The sequence below is a fragment of the Petaurus breviceps genome, unplaced genomic scaffold (assembly GCF_028583685.1).
Source record: "Petaurus breviceps papuanus isolate PSGF00001 unplaced genomic scaffold, PetGlider_PUasm1.0 90721, whole genome shotgun sequence".
Lineage (NCBI taxonomy): Eukaryota > Metazoa > Chordata > Mammalia > Diprotodontia > Petauridae > Petaurus > Petaurus breviceps.
In genome coordinates this window covers 4106417-4127902 of record NW_027187322.1, presented here as the reverse complement: position 1 = coordinate 4127902, position 21486 = coordinate 4106417, and the positions used below count along the sequence as shown (strand labels likewise).

Below are 21486 nucleotides of genomic sequence, written 5' to 3'. Positions count from 1 at the left end.
GGGAGAGAGGCAGGGAGAGAGAGACAGAGAGAAAGGGGGAGAGAGGGAGGGAGAGAGAGACAGAGAGAAAGGGGGAGAGAGGCAGGGAGAGAGAGACAGAGAGAAAGGGGGAGAGAGGGAGGGAGAGAGAGACAGAGAGAAAGGGGGAGAGAGGCAGGGAGAGAGAGACAGAGAGAAAGGGGGAGAGAAAGACAGACAGACAGAGACAGAGAGACAGAGAAGAGACAGAGAGAGAGAGACAGAGAGAGACAGAGACAGAGAACAGCACCCCCCTGGAAGAGCTGCCAGTCGGATGGGACAGACAACATGCAAGCCCATACACACAAGCAGGCTAGAGATGGGGTGCACTGGAGAAGGTTAGCGGGAGAGCACTGGGACTGGGGAGGACTGAGAAAGGAGTCTTGGGGGAGGAGGGAAGTGAGTGTTCCAGGCGCCGGGGCAGCCGGTGGAATCTCTTGCAGCTGGGAGGCTGGGCATGCTTTGATGGGTAGCTGTACGGTAAAGGAACAGGTTGCTATCGTGGGCGGTTTTTAAGTTTTCTAACTCTGTTCCCAATAGGCTTTCTTCCTACCTCCCTAGTGGCGCCTTCTCAGTCTCACATGGTGCCCACTAACAGTGAGGGAGGGTGTCCCGAGACTCTGTCCTGGTCCACTTCTCTTCTCCCTCCTCCCCTGGGGATTTTATCCATTAGCATCTGGGCTGACTTTTCTCACATCTCTTTGTGCCTAACCTCAGCCTTGTATCTCCAGCTACCTTTCTAATACCTTGAATCGGCTGTCCCATAGACATCTTAACTCAGCATGTCCAAAATTGAACTGACATTCCCACCCCCAGCCTCCTCTCTCCTCCTGACTTCCCTAGAATTCCAGAGGGTGGGCACTACACCAGCCTCCCAGGCACCCAGGCTCCTGACCTGGGCTGCAAGCTCTACTCTGGGCTCCCACCACCCACATCCAGCCAGGAGCCATGTCCCATCATTCCTCACTTTGCATACAACACCTCTCTAGTGCCACTCTGGTGCAGTCAGTCAATGAACCTTCTCTAAGAAACTACTATGCTCCACACACTGTGCTAAGTTCCAGGGGTAAAGAAGAGGCAAAGGACAGTCCCTCCCCACAGGGAGCTCTCGCTCGAATGAGGGAGACAGAAAGCTAACAAATCTGCACATACAGCAATACGACATGTACAGGGTAAACGGGAAATGAGAGAGGCACCAGATGGCACCAGAATTCCGAGGCTTGGGAAGGGCTTCCTGTAGAAGATGGGATTTTAGTTGGGAGCAGAAGGAAGCCAGGCAAGCCTGAAGGTGGCAGTGAGCAGGGTGACTGTCCAAGAAAACGCCCGAGCTGACAGATGGAGGGGCTGTCTTATTTGTGGGACAGTCAACGGTTTCAAAGCCTGTGCATGGTAGGGATCTCAATATCTCATACCTTGAGTCCCGCACTGACTGCTGGGTCGTCTCCCTGCCCACTCCAGGTCATCGTCCGCTCAGCTGCCTACCTGACCTCCCTAAAACTCAGCTCTGACCACACCACTCCCCTAGTCACTAACGTCTGGGGGCTCCTGATCACCTCATGTAAAATCCTTTGTTTGGCATTCAAAGCCCTTCCGAACCCGGCCGCTTCCTCCCTTTGCACTCCCCTCCATACAGTCTGCCCCAGGGCCTCCTGGTCCTTCCTCACTAAGGACATCCCATCTCCCAGGGCCAAGGGCTTCCCTGACTGTCCCTAGTGCCTGGTTTCCTCCCCGTCTCCCTCTCCCAGCTTCCCTGACTTCCTTCAAGTCCCAGCGAAAGCCACCCCTTGTGCAGGAAGCCCTTCCCCGGCCCCCAGAGTGTCCCAGAGGTGTCTCCTTAGTATGTAGCTGTTTGCATGTTGTCTCCCTGTTAGACTGTGAGCCCCTTGAGGGCAGGGACTGCCTTTTGCCGTTTTTTTAATCCCTGGCACTTAGCACAGGGCCTAGCACCTAGTAGGTGCTTTTAATGGCCCCAAGCATCTCCCTGAAACAACTCTTTTAAACACCTATATTCTTAACCTTCATCAAAGTATTTGCCTTCTCAATGAGGGGTGTGAGGAGGGAGGGTGGGAGAGAACTGGGAACTCTGAATTGTAAAAAACAAAGGTTAAAAATTGTTTTTACACATAATTAGAAAAAATAGAATATTTTTTTAAAAAAATAAACCCCTATTTTTTTTTCAAAGCTATTTGACTGAGAAGCAGGGAGCACGACTCCCTGTCTCTGGAAGCTGAGACTATGGAGACATTTGAATTTATGGAATTGGAATCATGGGTCAGCCAAGGGCATTCAAGGAATATGTGGTGGCTCTCAGCAGGAAGCAAGTCGCAGAGGCATAAAGGAGAGATGGAGGACCAGAGCCAGGGAGTGACCAAGGGCCAGGCTGTGTCCCCCACTGGTGGCTCATCAATGTCAACGCTGCCGGGGTGTGGCCAACAGTCCTGTGGCACAGAAGGCTGCTTGGGGAGCTCCCAAGCCAAGGAGATCACAGCTCCATCCAAGACACCAATGAAAGTGCCACGAAGGCTGGAGGGGCTCAGATACCACTGGCCTCAACACCCCCTCTGAGGTCCCTTCCAGCTCTGAGAGCCACTGACCCTTGAGCCTAATATAAGAGCCCCTTTGGGACACTCCCATTAGATTGTCAGCCTCTTGAGGGCAAGGACTGTCTTTTTGTATTCTCAGTTTACTGACTGCCTGAGTGACTGCTCCCAACTTGCACTTGGTCTCTCTTGGGCTGAATCCCCAGACACTGGCCCTTGCTATCACCAGACTCCAAGGGCCCTAATGGGTGGGCAAAATTTGCAGATTGCAAGATGAACAAAAGGCTTGGGATCATTTAGAATACAACCAGGCACTGTGCATTCAACAACCAGGCAGGCTTTCAAGAGCCTTGAATGCCAATCTAAGGAATGTTGGGGGCAGAGATGCCAAAGGGGTCTGAGGGTCTCTCGGGCCTGTGTCTGCACATGGTCATGGTCACTTGGTTCTGCCTGGGCCCCCCTTCCACCTCTGAATTCGTCCTAATGGTGCTGACCTCTTGGTCTCTATGGGAGAGTAGGGGGTGACGTTTCTAGTTTGCTTATGCTCTCCTGGGGGGGATGGATCAGAGGCAGAGAGACCACAGGCCTGGGGGCCTAGGTGGGGGAAGGGGTAGCAGCCTGACTCCAGAACACTGCCCAGCAGGGACTGGGGTTAGAGTTTCTCCAAGAGAGGAGCTCTATGAATGTTTAATGGGCCTGCCTGACTTGGGTTACCTCTCCCACCGCACAAGTGCATGGGGCGACCGTCCACTACACCCAGAGTCCAACCCTAGATAGAAAGACTGGCAGGCAGACAGTCACACCCCTCAGGCCTTTGCTGCCTGGTCAGGGAAACCGGGAACACACGCAGAAAAGCCAGGCTGTGTGTGTGGGCAGCAATCTGCCCCATCCTCATTTCTGCCCCCATGGCCGCTCCCCACGAACTGGTAAGCCTATCTACCCCCTAAACCCCCAGTCTTGGCCTCCTCCAGGCCCTGGGACACCTGAGGGAGAGGAGGGGGCCTCCTCCTCTGGGAAGGAGCTACCTAGGGCAGGGGTCTCATGTGGCGGGAAGGACAGGCCCCCCCACAACTTTTTAACAGAGAGCTCCCAGTAGGTGAGTGTCCCCACCATCCCCCTCCCAGGCAGGGGCCCAGAAAACACAAGGAGGCTGGAGGTAGAAACTAAGGATGATGGGATTTAGGGCTAGAAGGGGCCAGAGAGGCTATCGGGGCTCACTCTCTCATTTTACAGAGGAGGAAACTGAGGACCAGAAAGGTGGAGGGACTTGCCTGAGGTTTCCCAGTTGAGTCAGGAGGAGAGCCTCAGCTCCAAACTAGGGACCTATTTGCCATGTTGCCTCTTGGGCCCAGAGGAAACCCATTGTCCTAAGAAGGACCAATCCCAGGAAGGGCTCCTGGGAAAGAGAATTCTAGTGTCTGTAAGGTCCTTAGAGGTCATGGAGCCCATTTCACAGAGGGTATAAACTGATGCTTAGGAAGGAAAGAGGGAAGGAGAGAAAGAAGAAGGGAGGGAGGGAGAAGGGAGGAAAGGAAGGGAGGAGGGAAGGAGGAAGGCTCCCTGGAAGAGGCTAGCGGCTCTGCAGCCCCTTTCCCAGCTGCTCCAGAACCTCCTGGGCAGGGATACCTTCCTTCTTCAGACACTGTCATGTGGGCAGGTACTGACATGTTCCCTAGCTCCATCCAGTCTCCTCCTTTCTCTGAAGCTGGGTCTCTGAGGGAGCCTTGGAGAAGGCCCAGAGATCCAATCCATAATTCTGTGCTTGGAGTCATGAGACCTGAGTTCAAATCTCACCTCAGATAATTGCTAGCTGGGCCAGTCCCTTCACCTCCTGGGCCTCAGTTTCCTCATTATAAAGAAGAGAGTTGGCCTCTAATGCTGAATCTCTGATGTTGCAAACCCGTGCTGATTGATACCACCCTAATCTAGGCACCACAAGGACAAAGACAAAAATCGGTCTGTCTTCAGGGCGCTGGCATTCTGTCCGGGAAACACCACATACATACAAGAGGAAGAGCAAGGCCATGTGGGGGGACCTGGGGCAGCTGGCCCTATGGGGAAAGTAGCGGATGTGTGATCATTCTCGTTTTATACATGGGGAAACTGATCTCCAGAGAGGGTGGCTTGCCCAAGGTTACACAGATACCTGAGGTGAGTTTTAAATCCAGATCCTTGAGGTCCAAGCCCTGCACTCTTTTCACCTTGGCACGGCTCCTCCAAAGGCTGGGAAGGATCCAGAAGCCAGACAGGATGAGGTCTTCCTAGGACAGCAGAATCAAACACCTTTAACCGCTGGGTCAGGTGTCTAGAAAAGACTGGGCAGGATCCCCAGGGGTTCAGACCACTCTCTGCCTGACCAGACTCTGGAGCACTGCACTGAGATCCTCCCCCCCCCCGGCCAGAGCTGGTGCTGAGGTCTCACCTTGGATGCTGCAGCTCTTCCTGTCCAAAGCCCCTGGTTCTCCCTTTTCTCCTCTCCCTCTGCTCTGCAGGCCCACCAGCCTGGTCCCCCAGCAATGGAAGAAAGCAGTGCCAGGCTGGCTCCACCTTGGAGGACGAGATCTGAGCTGGAGGATGACTATTATCCACAAGGTGGTTGGGACACGGCCTTCCTGGTCACACTGCTGCTGGTGGGGCTGCCGGCCAATGGGCTCATGGCGTGGCTGGCGGGCTCCCAGGCCCGGCACAGAGCTGGCAAGCGTCTGGCCCTCTTCCTGCTCAGCCTGGCAGTCTCGGACTTCCTCTTCCTGGTAGCCACTGCCTTCCAGATCATGGAGATTCGACTGCAGGGACACTGGCCCCTTGGAACAGCTGCCTGCCGCTTCTATTACTTCATCTGGGGGATCTCCTACTCCTCAGGCCTCTTCCTGCTGGCCGTCCTCAGCCTTGACCGCTGCCTGATGGCCTTGTTCCCACAGTGGTATCCCTGTCACCGCCCATCCCGTCTGCCACTCTGGCTGTGCTCAGGGGCCTGGGTACTGGCCACCCTGTTCAGCGTGCCCTGGCTCATTTTTCCCGAGGCCAACGTGTGGTGGTACGACCTCATCATCTGCCTTGACTTCTGGGACACTGAGGAACTGCCCCTGCGGGTCCTGGAGATCCTTGGTGGGGTGCTGCCCTTCCTCCTCCTCCTGGGCTCTCACGTGCTCACCCAGATCCAAGCTTGCCGACTCCGCCGGCAGCAGCGGCGGGATGGCGGGGCCGGGCCCTGCTGGGCCGGCTTCTCCCGCGTGGCCTCCACTATCCTGTCTGCCTACATTGTCCTCCGATTGCCCTACCAGCTGGCCCAGCTGCTCTACCTGGCTTACCTGTGGGACTTTTACCCTGGCTACTTCCTCTGGGAGGCGCTGGTCTACTCTGACTACCTGCTCGCACTCAACAGCTGCCTCAGTCCCTTCCTCTGTGTCCTGGCCAGCGCCAACATCCGTGCCCTCCTCCATTCCTTACTCTCCTCCTTTGCTGCTGCTCTCGCTGAGGAACAGTTCAGGGCCCCCGTGCCTGCAGCCTCCCCACCGGCTCAGCCAGAGCCTGCGGTCCCACTCCAGCCCCAGGTGAACCCCATGGCCCAGGTCCAGGTGAACCCCACCGCCCAGCCCCAGGTGAACCCCATGGCCCAGCCCCAGGTGAACCCTACTGTCCAGCCCCAGGTGAACCCCATGGCCCAGCCCCAGGTAAACCCCATGGCCCAGGTCCAGGTGAACCCTACTGCCCAGCCCCAGGTGAACCCTACTGCCCAGCCCCAGGTGAACCCCATGGCCCAGCCACAGGTGAACTCCATGGCCCAGCTCCAGCCAAACCTGACTGATCAACCTCAGTGCAACCCTACAGTTGAGTCCTCTGATTCAGTCCTCAGTACCCCTGCCTCAACCTCTGATCCCTCTGAAGGACCCACATCTAGTCTACCCACAGAACAGCCCACATCAGCTCCCCCAGAAGAGCCGGGCATGCCCCCTGCCCCTGAAGTGGACAGCTCCAGGGATGCTCCTGCAGAGACATCCCCCACCCACGGTCCCTCTTGAGAGAAGGAACACGGGCTGGGATGAGGGAGGCAGACAAGAGTACCCCACCAGAGGGGGGCTGAAGAACCAACTGCTCCTAGTCAATGGGCTGAGAGTCAGAAGAGAGAAAGGAGCCAAAGGGAAATCCCTCTTATTCACCTGAGCTGAAGAAAGTGACCCTTCCAGTGCTGAAGGAAGCCAGCTTCTCTTCCCTCCAGCCACCCATCAAATAGCTCCCCATTGGCCCACTGACCTGAGGACTCAGAGTTAGCTATGAAGGGTGTGCCCCTGGCTCCCTCCAACCTCTTGCAGCAGGACCCTAAGCTGGCACCGTGGCTCTGGTCCTCCCCTGCCCACTCTGGCCCCGACCTGGGAAAGAAGCAGCTTCCTCAAATCATACATCCACCTCCTCCTCCCTCAAAATGCCAAGAAGAGAGTGGAAATCCTGGAATCATGGAGGGCCCCTAACCTCCTCTCCAGCCTCCCCCCAAGTGGCCTCCACTGGAACACTTTCAGTACTGCCTCTAGGGAAGGGAGAAGCCCAGCCTGTGGTCCCTTCCAGGTGGCAGCATGCCTGATCTGAATCCCGCTAAAGATAAACTGGGAGGGGCAGGAGGGGCCGGAGGACTCGACTTCCCTGGGGAATTCCTCAGAAGGCTCTTCTCCATTTCACTAAATTCTCCACGATGGTTAAGTTATGTTTTGTCTTACCAGACACTAATTTGTGCCTGACTTCTCAGGAAAACCCTGTTGGGCAAAGCACCTGTGGGTGCTTCAGTCCACAGGGTCCCTGTCCCTACCTCCAGCCTTTCAAGCTTTGGCTCTAGAATCTCAGCGATGGGAGGACCCTCCCTGGGGCATCTAGTGCAGCCAAGGCTTAACCAGGAGTGTCTGTGACATTCCAGCCAGCCTCTGCTCACAGACCTCCAAGGAGCAGGAACTCCCCCCTCACAAGACCCTCCACCCACACTCTCTCTTTATGGAAGTTGACCTCCTCTCTCCTGTCGTGTGCTCACTCACCCTCTGGGTCCTGCTCTCAAGGGCCAAGGTCACCAGAAGGCTCACCTTTTTCCCACATGACAGCAAGCACACAGCAAGTCATATGTTCCACACTACCATCAAGCAAGCCTCATATGGAATGATCTCAAGGTCTGTCAATACAACTGAATAAACATTTAGTATACAAGCCTTTTAACCAACATGGATGCTCACCTGGCCAAATGTGCTCCCCAAAGTGGAACACAGTTCTGTGAATGTGGGCAGCACAGATGAGGGTAAAATGTCTTTCGCTCTTGGCTGCCATGTCATGCTGTGGACTCACCTTGATCTTGTGGTCCACTCAAACCTACAGATTTTTTTTCAGACAAATTGCTTTCTAAACACACTGTTTCCACCTTGCTCTTGTGAAGCTTATATCTGGAACCCAAGTGTAAGACTTTACATTCGCCCGTACTGAAGCCTATCTTATTTAGTTCGACCAAACGTTCTAAGCAGTTGAAATCATTTGGCATCCTTGTTGAGTCTTTTTGGATGCAGTATGTTTGCTGTCTTTCCTTGCAAATTTGACAAGAGTGTCGCACTGCTCTGACAGGCAACGCAGTGTAGCAGACAGAGCAATGATTCCAGAGTCAGGATGAACCTGGATTCAAATCTTGCCTCTAATATGAACTGGCTGTGTGACCCTGGGCAACTCATTTAACCTCTTAATGCTCTCAACCAACTTTCTGGATTGGTTCGGAGGCTCTCTGCCTCTCTTGACTCTTTAGCTCTCTCCTAAGTTGTTGGGCTGTTGTCAATTTGTTTTGGAGCATTGAAGGAGGGAGCTTCCTCATCAGGAGTTACTACATCCATGAGTCTGGGCCAAAAGAATACCTATATTCTACTTCATCCAAGTGATTGATAACAGGGAGTGAATGAATAGTCCAGGGACAGGCATAGATCCTTGGGAGCTCCACTGGAGATGCCCTTTTGAGTTGGCAGGGAGCCACAGACTATTCAACAAGTACTGAAACCACAGAAATGTATTGTTGTCTAATCCATAACTTTCCATGCTATATACAGGCTGCTGGACTCCTCTTCTTAATGCGCATCTCTGACCATGTCACCCATCCCACCCCACTCAAAGATCTTTGGTGACTCACAGATAAAGTTCAATCTCCTTAGGCTGGCATTCAAGGCCCCCCCAACCTTGTGCCCCATTGTCTCTCAGCTGAACCCTATACTATACACCAGTCTAGCAAGACGACCTGTCTTTTCTACATTTTCTTGATTGCTGTTCAAAAGCATATTGATCTGCTTTGGGGGGTGATGGGTTCTATGTAACTAGAAGTCTTCAGATAGATCCCTTCCCCTACCAGGAAAAGGGGGGACAAGTTGATGGAAATATCCAGAGTGACTGAGTCCATGTCTGATACAAAGGAATTCCGTTAGTCCCTGTGGACAGCTGTATCTGGCTTCTCATAACTGACGAATTCAAGAGCCTCTGGGGTCCCTTTATTTGCCTTAGAATGGTGGATCTGTACATTGCTCCACCCCCCCCGTGTCTACCTCAGCATAAAACCACACAGATGCTAACTTCTGGGAGCCACGCTCAATCAGTTGGTGGTTATATATGCATCTGATATGTATCTAGACATATTATAATATGTATGAGAACACGCGTGTTATATATGTGTATATATATATATACACATACATGACTATGTTGCTTAGAACCCAAACAAAAATGGGACCCAAAGACAGTGGTGAGACAGAAGCAGATCTCGCTGCATGTGTGTGTTCTGCTGATGGTTCTTACACTTGTAACAAACCCAGCAGCTGGATTAAACATGGGCATGGCCACATTTTCATTCCTGGTGATCTAGAGCACAGAGGCTGGGTGGGAGTCACCTGTTTGGGGGATTGCTAAGGGGATGCCTGTTTAAGAATCAGTTGAACTCTAGGTCCTCTGAGGACCCTTCCAGGGCCGAAACTTTATTATTCTATGCTGTTCACCCTGTCAGTCCCCCCCATCCTAACACACACACACACACACACACACCTACAGAGAATCCTACATGGCATTTGAGGTGTAGCTCAAATGCCACTTCTTCCATGAAGCCTTCCTAGATTTCCCCCTTCCCATGCCCCAGCCAGTCATTTGTCTTTGGAAATCCCATTGCCCTGCATTCCTCTCCTATTCCAGGTGATGCTCCCTTGGCATTATACCTATTTATTTCTCCTGAACTGAGAGCTCCCTGAGGGCAGGGGTTGAATTTTAGATATCCCTGTTTCCCCTCCCTCTGCCCAGCATCTGTCTGGCCCTACCCAGAGGAGACAAGATATCTTGTCTCATTATCTGACTGACAGATGTCACTGCAGGCTGATGAGTTCTGCTGTAAGTAAGGTGGGCACGGGGCTGGGTGCTGCTGGGAGAGATAGAACAGAAGACCCCAGATAGAAACTGCAGCAAGACTACCTGCAGCCCAAACCATGCAGTGGGTCAAGGCCATCCATGGCCCTCGGCCCTCCTGGATCCTTCCCCCCCCCAGGTGCCCCATGCCTACTGCTGCCCCATCATGTCCCAGCTCCCTTGGCATCTCTGTGGCCTCCAAAATGATCTTCTGTACCCCCAAAGCCCACAACCCCCAGCCCTTCAGGGTGCAGTTCTGGGACCTGTAAAATTGATTTATACTGAGCGGTGAGTGTCTAATAGCAGCATAATGTAGTTGGCCCACTAAGGGCACTTGCATTTTAAAAGCAGACATCCCACAAGGTGGCAAGGAATGATTCATTGATGGGGGAATTTCAGGCCCTTCTAAAGGAGTTGGGGTGCTGCAGCTGGGGGCCCATCTTACTCTGGCCCCCAAGGCTTCCCTTTTCCCTTCCCCAAGGTCGAGTGGAGCCAACCAGAATAATGCTTCAGTTCTTTGGGTTGGCATTCAAAGCCCTCCCACAATCTAACCAGGGCCCCTCCCTGCACCAGCTCTGTGCATCCCCATGACCGAATTTTTGCCATGCCTGACTCCTCTCCTGCTTCCCCAACCCCACACTGCCATCACTGGGGCCCGGCTCCTACTGGAAGCCTCATCCTTATTGATAAGTAGCAGCCCAGGGAGGTGACTATTACAATAGCCTTTGTACCCAGAGACACCCAAGGTCACACAGCTGGTGAATGTCACAGCTCAGAGTTGCCTCCATCTGTGAACTGTCTGGATTCTAGCCTAGGACTCTCTCCTAGGCCTCCTGGCCCAGATAAGACTGGGAAGGGCAACACTGTATCCAAAGATGCTCAGACCCAGACCTTTTGTGTTACACAACCTAGCCCTTCCCATATCAACTTTTCCAGGGCCCTGTGAGCTCCTCCTCCTCCTCCAGAGGTGGGGGAGGGGGAGCCATACCTCTGATGTCTGTTGTATTTCCCAATGTGCCTAGGCCAGTTTGGACACATTACTGGTGCTCAATAAATGCTTATACTTGCTGAACAGACTGAAGATGCCTGGAAAACTTTCTTTTGTTTGTTCTGGGATAAAAAGGAATCATAATCCTGGGAACCCTCAGCTACCAGCCTGGCTCCCAGAGGAGTGCCCTCTGAAACACAGGGTCCTCAGGGGTGTGGACCCCCTCTAGTCCTTCCTCACTCTCCTGGGTCTTGAGGCTAATACAGGACTGACTCCTTTGCCTAGCCACCACAAATTACCATGAGGCAAATGGCATGGACTATTCTATACAGCTGCCCCAAGCAACTGTAGGGCTAACCTAACAAAGAGGGCTTCACTTGGTTCTGCTTGACCCCAGAGGCCAGAACTAGGAACAGCGAAGGAAGAAGTTTCAAGAAAGGGCAGATTTGAACTTGACATCAGAAAGAAACATCTGAACTAGGGAAGCTGCCCCAAGTGGGATAGGCTGCTGAGCTAGGTTTGGTTCCCCCACTATGAGAAGCCTTTAGGGGAGGCCAGGTGGCTCATTTGAGGGGATTTCTGTACCAACAGAACCGCCAAAGATCCTTTCCAGCTCTGAATTTCGGGGATTCCCTCATTCTGAGTCTCTTCAGCTCTTGGAGTCATTGGAAATGAAGGGAGCTTCCAGGGAGGTGTCTGACCTGCCTTGGGCCCTTCCTTCACCCAGCCATTCTAATTAGAGCTCTAGAGTAGGCTCATGTGCCCTTGGCGGGATCTCCGGAGCTCTAGCCTTTCTCTTTCTTCTATCTCTCTGTCCTTAACTTCCAACACAAACACCAACTAATACTCCGTAAGACATACTTTGATCATGAATTTGGCCAAATCATTCTCCATGCCTGTGTCTTCATTTGGGAAATGAGGGGACTGGACTCCATGGCCTTCCAGCTCCAGATCTATGATCCTAACATCATGCTAGCCCCTGCTCAAGGATCTTGCTGCTAAGAAAATTCTAACTCCTCAACTCGGGTCTCTCTTACACTAGATTGCATCTTCCACTATTCCCTAACTTTCAGACTCTGCTACAGCCAGACTGGACTCCTCAGGGACCCTTCCCTTCTGGCCCCCCAAATCCCTGCATGGTCCTGCATCAAGCTTTCATTCATATTATTGTTTACCCCATCTGGAATATACCACACTCTATCTTATTACTGAAAACATCCCCCACCACCACTGCTGTCCTTCAGAACCCACCTAGAATCCCATGTCTTCTGGGAAGCCTCAATATTCTTCACTTTGTTTTGTTTCATTATTATTTTAATTTTTAAATTTTTAATTTTCACTTCCAAATTCTCTTCCTCCCTCTACTCCTTCCCCCACCTATCGAGAAGGCAAGAAATGCAATGCCCATTATGCATATAATGTCAATGCAAAACATATTTCCACATTAATCATGTTGCAGGAGGGGGGAAAAAGCAAGAAAAATTGAGGAAAGTGGGAAAAAATCTGCACTCAGAACTCATTGGTTCTCTCTCTGCAGGGGAATAACATTTTTTTATCAAGAGTCCTTTGAATTGACAAAGCTCATTGTCTGGATCTGAATAGGGAAGTCTTTCATAAGTGATCATTGTTACTATGTTACTATGCTACTATGAACTCCTGGTTCTGCTCACTTCACTTTGCATCAGTTCATGTAAGTCTTCCCAGGTTTTTCTGAACCCATCCCCTCATCATTTCTTATGCCACAGTAGTATTCCATCACAATTATATACCATAACTTGTTCAGCTGTTCCCCAACTGATGGGCATTCCTTCAATTTCCAATTCTTTACCACCTCCAAAGGGCTGCCTTAAATATTTTTGTACATATGGGTTTTTTTTTTCCTTTTTCCTTGATCTCTTTTGGATTCAGACATAGTAGTGGTAATGCTGGGTCAAAGGATATAGGCCTTTTGGTTTGGTTCCAAATTACTCTCCAGAATGGTTGTATCAGTTTACAACTCCAACAGGCATTAGTGTCCCAATTTTCCCACATCCCCTCCAGCATTTGTCATTTTCCTTTTCTGTCACATTAGTCAATCTGATAGGTATGAGGTGGTATCTCAGAGGTGTTTTAATTTACATTTCCCTAGTGGGCAATAGGTTAGGGCATTTTTTTTATATGACTATAGATAGTTTTGATTTCTTCTAAAAATTGCCTATTCATATCCTTTGACCATTTATCAATTAGGGAACAACTTGTATTCTTACAAATTGGACTCTGCTCTCTATATATTTGAGAGATGACAGCCTCATCATTCCTAATGATTATAATGTAGGTGACACAGCTCTCTAGAATAGCAATACAATTAGCAATATAACTCATCAGGATATTTCATCAGTATCTCAAGGCTCCATGATCCTACCACTGATGCAGATTACAACCCCTAGCTGACCTGGGAGCTGGGTCTTTGAATTTTGATGGAGATAAGCCTGTGGGGACTTCAGCCAGCACACTAACCAGGAGTGGACCCTCCTAATTGTCCAGAGCCTATGCTGGTAACACCTTTAATAACCCAGGGCCACCTCCCTAACAGGGCCAGGCTTTGGAGGGAGGGGAGGTTGATTGAAAGCTCTCCCAAAGGCAGCAATGATCTCTTAATTGCCACATCTTCCAAGACTTTGATAATCTAGTTCCCTGTTCCTTTCCAGGCTTTTTGCACATTTCAAGCCCCTCCCTACTATGTACTCTCTGACCCAGGGATGCTGGCCTGGCTGTTCTACAAACCAGACCCTGCCTCTCCCGGCTGGACTAAGTGCATTTTCTCTGGGGGTTCCCATGCTCAGAATTTTCTCCCTCATTGTCCTCTCTGGGCTTGTCTGGCTCCCTCCAAGTCCCAGATAAAATCTCACCTTCTCCCATCCCTCTTCATTCTAGGGTTTCCCCTCTGCTGATTATTTCCTACTTAGTTTTTATATCACATGCTTCTGAATTTATATCACATGTTAGTTGTCTCCCTCATTAGATGGTAAGCTCCTTGAGGGCAGGGACTGACATTTGCACAATGCCTGGGATGTATTTGTTGACTGACTGAATAATGAAGGCTAACAAGCAGGCCAAATAGAACTTATTATGGGTCCATTTGTTGTGGCTGAGGGCTGAGTTTAAAAAGGCCAAGGTGTCCCGATGCATCCAGGACCATATCCAGCCATCCCCATCCATATCTGGCTTACTAGACCCAGATGGCTCTGGAGGAGATAATGAGGTTGGTGACTTTGCATAGCCTGCCTCACTTAAATCCACTTCACTTGCATGTCTTGGCATCACCTCATTGATGCCCTCTTCGAAAACAAAGGAAACACCTCTATGAGGAGAAAATAAGCCAGCTGGGCCACATAGGGTCCATCTGACAGAGTAGGGGAAGGAATGCAGAGTGTCTGGCCCAGACACCACAGCTGGGATGGTTTAGCTCAAATTCCATCCCTCTTTCTCCTCTAGGGGGACCAGTTCAGCCCAACTAATGGAGCTCAGAATCTCCTTGGGGAGGGGAGAATGGGAAGTGAGGGGGGGGGGTGAGGATTCTTCCTAGCTCGTCAATGAGGCCATGCCCGCTCTATCCACACTTCTTCTGACTTTAGATGCTTCCATTCATTCCCTGCTTACCTTTCCCAGGGCAGCAGAGTCAGCAGAAACGGGGGCGGGGCAGGGCTAGGAGAATGTTGTCAATAACAACTTCCTTTCCTAGACGCTCTCCTCAGACATACTTCGAAATGGCAGCGCAAACTCTTGGTCTGGCCACTTGGTAGCTATGGCACCTGGCGGTGTGGGTGGAGTCCTTTTGTTCAGGGCCTCAGTTTCCATTCTCTGGACCTTTCCACCCCCCACAACCCTGCAGTGGGAGTCGGAATCTTCGAGAAGTAGTCTTGCCCCATCCTACCTCACTGTGTGAGCTTACCCAAGTCTTTTCCCTTCCTTGGGCCTTGGTTTCCCCAGCTGTAAACTGGAGAAGGGGATGTGATTTGAAGGTAGGAAGACAGTCTCCAAGGTTCGTCCCGATCCAGCTTAAATTATGCTCAAGATTCAGAGCTGGAAAGAGCTTTAGGTGTTATCTAGTACAAACCCTGGGTTTTACAGATGAGGAAACTGAGGCTCATAGAAGGGAGCAGACTTGCCCCGCATCCCAAAGTAGAACTAGGGCTTGGACCCAGGCTGCAAATAAGGGTCCCGCTCCCTGGGCCTGAGGGAGGCAGCTTTGAGCCTGCTCGGAAAGTGCATGGAGGGTCCCCAGCACATCACGAGGTCTGGGAGGAGGTCTGGCCCCGCCCTCATTTCCCCTTCCCCTCCCCGGAGCCCTCTTCCTTTCCAGCGCCCCCAACTCTCAGATCCCCAAGGCTCGGACCTTTTAGGAGCCAGAGGACTGTGGTAGGGGGCAGTGGAGTGCGGAATGGGAGAAGGGCCCCAGACCCCCGAGGCCCCGTAGTTCTCCGGGCCGCTCCTCTGGTCAGCTCCTCGCCCTCCAGGATCCCCCCCCCCTACGAGGCCCCCCCTTCCCCAGTCCGGCTACTGCCTCCAGTGCCCCTCCCCCTATCCCAGCCTCTCCTCCTCCTCCTCCAGCCCCCCTTCCCCCAGCTCCTCCTCTCCCTGCCCTCTCCTCCAGCGGCCGCCCTCAGACTCCTCCTCCTCCCCCTCCTCCTCCTTCCAGGGCAGCCCCCTCCCCGTCCCCAGTCCGACTATTGCCTCCTGCACCCCTCCCTCAGATCCTAGCCCTAACTCCTACACCCCCAACTTTTCCATGGCTCTTCCCCTCCCTGCCCAGATCCTTTCCCCCAGAGGCTGCCCCCAGACCCCTCCTCCACCACCCAGGCCCCGCCCCCGGCCTGGCCAGGCCCCTCCCCTTCGTCCCTCCTCCCCACTCCCTCTCCCCCTCCCCCTACCGCGGGCATCCTCGGTCACTTCCTGATTCCCGCTTCCTGCTTCCCAGAGTTGGGGATCCAGAGCTGCCGCCGGACTCCCGTCCCACTGCCCCGCGCGAGCGGCGCCCATCCGCCCACCGGTGAGCAGGGGCGGGGCGGGGGAGGGGGCGCGGCCACCCAAGGCAGCCCCTCCTTCCCCCCTGCGCTGGGACCCCGGGACCTTCCAGGAGCCGGCCTGGGGCGTGGGGTACAGGGGAACCTGGGTCAGGGGAGGGGACTCCCTCTGCACCCCTCTAGCCAGAAGCCCCCCCATCTCTGCTGATCTATCTTCCGGCACCCCCCTTCCCACTGCAGCAGCTCCAGCCCTGGCCTAGTTCCTCTGGAGGAGGGGAAGGGGGGACCTCCAGCGACCCCCCCACCCCCTCGCCAGGCAGAGAAGGGGCCTCACTCATCTATCTGGGACCAGGTCTGAGAGGGGCGCTCATCCAAGCAGACTATGGGAGGGGATGATCGGGAGTCTGGGTCAGGGAGCCTCTGGGAGCTAGAAGGAGGTGGTTTAAGGACAGCCCTATTTTCCAAGGCCTTGGGAGGAGATTTCTGGAACACCTCCCCCCACCACCCCCACTCCCATCCCTGCAGACCAGAACGGTTAAAGGAAGGCTTCCCAGAGTCCCCCAGGAAGCCACAGAGAGCCTTCGGTTTCTCTAGCAGGAGAGATTTTTCTATCATCTAGAAGGGAAGGAGGCAGAAGGGGCATTGTCCCCATTTTACAGGTAGGAAAACTGAGGCCCATAGAGAGAAAGAGACATACCCGAAGTCAAACTGAGCCAAAGTCAAAGCCAGTGCTAGAAGCCCAGTGTTCTGTGGAATGCCTGCACAAGATGGGGAATCAGGGGGCTGAGTTGAAGACTGGGCTTTGCTACTTAGCACGAAGGTGAATTTGGGTAGGTCCCTTTTCCTTCACAGCCTCTGTTTCCCCATCTGTAAAATGAAGAGGCTGGACTCAGTGAGCCATAAGGTCCCTTAAGGCTGAGTTTGTATACTCTCTAAGGTGCCCAGAGAAGGCCTCTCATGGCCAGGGAGGGAGGGGTGCACCTAGGTTAACGATGGCTGTGGGGCTGGGGGGCAGGGTTCATTTCTGCTTTTCTCTTCCCAGACATGTCGTTCCGCAAAGTGGTCAGACAGAGCAAGTTCCGGCATGTCTTTGGGCAGCCAGTCAAGAATGACCAGTGCTATGAAGATATCCGGGTATCCCGTGTCACCTGGGACAGCACCTTCTGTGCAGTGAACCCCAAATTCCTGGCGATCATCGTTGAGGCCAGTGGTGGAGGGGCCTTCATGGTGCTGCCTCTGAGCAAGGTGCCTGCATGGGCAGGTGGCAGAGCCCCCTGGGGTTATTTAAGTCCATTCTCTGTACCAGGCACAGACAAGTATGAAAGTCCCTGCCCTCAAGGAGATTGCATTCTTCAGGAGCAGAAAGCAGTTAGTAGTATCAAAAGAACCTTGTATGGGAGGTGTCTGCTCCAAAGAGGAGTGAGGAGTGAGTGCATTCCAGGCCAGGGAGACAGCCACTGCAAAAACACCTGGAAAGGAGTTTAGATAGCCTGTAGTCATTAGGACTGGTGGACTGACTGGAATGTAGAGTGTGGGAGGGGGAATCAGGCAAAATCAGTCTAGAAGAACAGGTTATTGTCTGATGGTGAAGGGCTGTTAACGCCGGACAAGTTTCCATTTGCTCACTAAAGTAATAGGGAGCCCCTGGAGATAATAGGGTGGGGGAGTGCTCTGGTTACTCAGACCTGTGTACTTTAAGAGAATCACTTTAGTGGCTGAGAGAGAGGAAAAACTAGCAGGGAGGCCAGCTGGTTGTTTTTGAGGCATTTGGGTCCACTAGTGTTAAAGCCTGAATCATTGGACTGGCCTGAGTTAGGCCTGATGCAGAGCACAGGGTCATGCCACAGTCCAGGGGAGAGGTGCTGCCAGTCTGAGCTGGGGATGGCAGGGGCTGTGTGAGTGTCCAGAAGAGGAGGGGAGGGGCATGGACAAGACCTGACAACTGATTGGATGTCTCAGGGGGTGAGGGCAAGTGAGGAGTCAAGAATGACTAAAGTCATGAACCCCTGAGACTAGAGAGATTGAAGGTACCCCTAGCAGAATGAAGGCGGTGAGGAAGCCCAGTGTATAGAGTGCTGAGCCTGCAATCAGGAAGACCTACATTCAGATTTGGCCTCAGACACTTACTAGCTGTGTGATCTTGGGCAAGTCACTTCACCCTGCTTGCCTCAGTTTCCTCATCTGTCAAAATGAGCTGGAGAAGGAAAGGGTGAACCCCTCCAGTATCTTTGCCAAGGAAACCCCAAAAGGGGTCACAGAGTCAGACATGATTGAAAATGACTGAACAACAGCAGAATTAGGGATGGCCATCCTATGTCTGAGACTCCCTTTTCACCAACCCTCTGGAGAGGAGATTAACCATCTTGACCTTGAAAAAGAAGTGGGGAGGCGAGGCATGTGGTTTGAGTCCCGTTGTAGAGATGAGGGAGTGAAGGCCTCAGCTGGAAATTAATTTGCCCAAGGTCACCCAGGTTGTAAGACCCAGGGTGGTTTGGAGTCGGAGGCCTTGGGGTGGGACTGAGCTCCAGGGCTCACCTGAGGGGGCCTCGGGCCTGTCACTGCTTCATTCTGGGGCTCGTCATCACAGCAGGTGGCTGAGCTCTCTTGAAGGCTCCCCATTCTAGAGCCTGGGACATGTAGGGACCCCCCTGACTCTTCTCCTCCTGCTCCATGCCTACAGACGGGGCGCATTGACAAGTCATACCCCACGGTGTGTGGGCACACCGGGCCTGTCCTCGACATTGACTGGTGTCCACACAATGACGAAGTCATCGCCAGTGGATCCGAAGACTGCACGGTCATGGTGAGGGGCTAGGGGCTTGCCCTTGGCTGGCCGTGGGGAGAGGGAGGGCCCCTGTTCTGGTGGCCTCTTGCTAATGGTCGCCGACCCACAGGTCTGGCAGATCCCGGAGAATGGCCTGGTGGCGCCCCTGACGGAACCTGTGGTTGTCCTGGAAGGCCACTCCAAGAGAGTGGGCATTGTGACCTGGCATCCGACAGCCCGGAACGTTCTCCTCAGTGCAGGTCTGAGCCCCCTCCCCAGGCTGCCCATCAGCTGTATGAGTCACCCTGGAAAATTTCCCTAAGCAGTCATAGATGAAACTCCCAGCACCCCTGTGAGGGAGGGGCAGCAAGGTGGACTAGCAGTCAGGTCTGAGTTCAAATCTTCCCTCAGGTGCTTATCTCACTAGCCAAGTCACACAATCTCTTGGCCTCAGTTCTTCACCTGTAAAATGGGGGCAATAACAGCATGTGCTCCGAGGTTCTGAGGGTGCAGGGAGGGGGGCCTGGGCTCCATGACCCCGAGATCCTGTGACCCCTCTGGTTGCTCTGGGTTCTGGTTGCTCTCATCAGCAGCTAAATGGGAAGAATTCATTGTCATTACCCCATTTGACAGGTAGGTAAGTGAGGGCCCAGAGGAGAGCAGTTTCCTCAAAGCGTCAGGAGGCAGTGGCCACACCAGAGAGAATTCAGACCTGTGCCTTTTACACGCGGTAGGGGGCGGGTGTCAGGGCACGGGGAGGACTGAGTGGCGGGGCTGGCGGCTTTGCAGGCTGTGACAATACGGTGCTCATCTGGAATGTGGGCACGGCGGAGGAACTCTACCGCCTGGATGACCTGCACCCCGACCTCATTTACAACATCTCCTGGAACCGCAACGGGAGCCTCTTCTGCTCTGCTTGCAAGGACAAGAGCGTGCGCATCATCGACCCTCGCCGTGGCACACTGGTGGCGGTATGTGTGGGCCCACTCCCAGAGGAGGTCTGAGCGCCATCTGGGAGTCCAGGGAGGGAGAGATTGGAAGCTGGGGTCCTGGCAGAGGGTGGCGAGGTAGTACAAGAGGCAAATACTGAGGCCTGGCAGAGGATGGTGGGCAGGAGTTGGGGTGCTGGGTCCCCAGGGGCCCGTGGGAGCAGGCATACAGCCGGGAGAGGCATGGGGTGGGCTCTCTTGGACAGAGCCCCAGGGAAGATGGTGGGCTGGGGCTCTGAAGCTTCTTGCTGGTAAAGAGAGCTAGGCTCTGTGTCCACAGGAACGAGAGAAGGCCCACGAGGGGGCCCGGCCCATGCGGGCCGTTTTCCTGGCCAATGGCAAGGTGTTTACCACGGGCTTCAGCCGGATGAGTGAGCGGCAGCTAGCTCTCTGGGACCCGGTAAGCTGAGCCCAGCAGGGGTCTAGGGAGGTGCTGGGGAGCCGGGGGACCGGGGCTTCTCAAGGGACAGTGACAGAGAACTGAAAGCAAGGAGAGCAGCAGGGGCTGTAATGCTTAGCAAAGGGGGCTAAGGACATGTGCACAAACTCTAACCCTAATTCCTGGAGAACATGGGACCCCTAGCATCATGGAATGCCAGAGGGAACAGAGAACATGGGATATCAATGGGCAGGAGGCATTACTGCATAGGACATGGGCTTTTAAAGAACAATCTGAGCCTAGAACACAGAATGTCAGAGCTTTGAGGGACCTAGAATATGGAATGTCAGGGGTGGAAAGGACCAGAGAGCATAGAACAGAGATTGTCGGAGTTGGACTGTGGAGGCTGACTTCATGTTCTGTGGCCCTGGAAGGACAGGGGTGATAGAGAACACGTATCAGGTTCCCCCACCCCACTAATGCCCCCTGTCCCATGGCAGGAGAACCTGGAGGAACCCATGGCTCTGCAGGAGCTGGACTCAAGCAATGGGGCCCTGCTCCCCTTCTATGACCCTGATACCAACGTCATCTACGTCTGTGGCAAGGTGGGCATGGGCAGAGGTGGGCACACAGGGCGTGGGTAGGGCACAGGAACCTGACGTTTCTCGGCCCCACCTATTCTCAGGGGGACTCAAGCATCCGCTACTTCGAGATCACTGCCGAGCCCCCCTATATCCACTTCCTGAACACCTTCACCAGCAAGGAGCCTCAGCGGGGGATGGGCCGCATGCCCAAGAGAGGGCTGGACGTGAGCAAGTGTGAGATCGCTAGGTGAGAGGGTCAGTCACAGAGAGCTGGGCTGGCCTGGCTGGGTGAGTGGGTGGGGAGCCGTGACCTCGGCTCATGCCCTTTCTCCCCCATTTAGGTTCTACAAACTCCATGAACGGAAGTGTGAACCCATCATCATGACAGTGCCCAGAAAGGTGAGTGGGGCCTCTCCCTCTGGCCCTGTGCCTAATTCCCAGGCTCTTGAGCACCCAAAGTTCTGCCCTCTTCCACCTTCCAGCCTCAGTCTCTAGGCCTGGTAATATTGGGGCCAGGCAGGTAACCAGCATGGGGAGGCATTAGGGGAAGGAAATAGGAATGTTTGGTCTGGATAGAAGACATGGTAGGGGGAGGCCAAGGGCTTGGGGAGATGAGACCCGTGTGCCAGCACTGGGGCATCTAGGAGGGAGGCCCTTTGTCCACGGAAGTCCAGCTTGTCCTTCTTGGCCTCAGAGATACAAGGAAAAGGTGGAGGGAGCTGGATTTCTGCTTGATTGAACTTGACAGACCCAGAATTTGAGAGTTGGGTGGCCTTGGGCAGCACCCAGGCCAAAGGAATACTCCCTCTTGGGAGGGAGGCCCCCCCCCCCC

The 21486-nt window shown here is 53.5% G+C and overlaps 2 protein-coding genes and 1 long non-coding RNA gene across 6 annotated transcripts in view; 2 read left to right on the top strand and 1 right to left on the bottom strand.

Moving 5' to 3' along the window:
- The window catches only part of LOC138144921 (uncharacterized), an 18461-nt gene extending 3410 nt beyond the window's left edge, over nt 1-15051 (bottom strand). Inside the window, exons 1-2 of one of the 2 annotated variants that reach the window (XR_011164043.1) lie at nt 14575-15051; nt 4705-4819 (exon numbers count right to left, since the gene is read on the bottom strand). This is a non-coding gene — a long non-coding RNA (uncharacterized lncRNA). Of the gene's footprint in view, nt 1-4704; nt 4820-4980; nt 5093-14574 lie in introns of those variants that run through there. The other variant, XR_011164042.1, reaches the window with a different exon arrangement.
- On the top strand, nt 4995-7827 carry GPR152 (G protein-coupled receptor 152). The gene is made up of 2 exons (XM_069066491.1): nt 4995-6157; nt 6350-7827. The coding sequence occupies exons 1-2, from the start codon at nt 5075-5077 to the stop codon at nt 6575-6577; spliced, it is 1311 nt and encodes a 436-aa protein (XP_068922592.1). The 5' UTR covers nt 4995-5074; the 3' UTR covers nt 6578-7827.
- Nucleotides 15052-15825: 774 nt separating the features above from the next.
- Nucleotides 15826-21164, top strand: CORO1B (coronin 1B). Of its 3 annotated transcripts, none has more exons than XM_069066487.1 (9): nt 15826-15964; nt 16981-17183; nt 18619-18741; nt 18833-18962; nt 19492-19673; nt 19972-20091; nt 20571-20675; nt 20756-20901; nt 20996-21164. In XM_069066487.1, the coding sequence occupies exons 2-9, from the start codon at nt 16983-16985 to the stop codon at nt 21147-21149; spliced, it is 1161 nt and encodes a 386-aa protein (XP_068922588.1). In that variant the 5' UTR covers nt 15826-15964; nt 16981-16982; the 3' UTR covers nt 21150-21164. The 3 variants fall into 3 exon arrangements, with proteins under 3 accessions (XP_068922588.1, XP_068922590.1, XP_068922591.1); XM_069066489.1 differs by having other exon boundaries at nt 15868-15964; nt 16954-17183; XM_069066490.1 differs by lacking the exon at nt 15826-15964 and adding an exon at nt 16110-16290.
- Nucleotides 21165-21486: the final 322 nt, after the last annotated feature.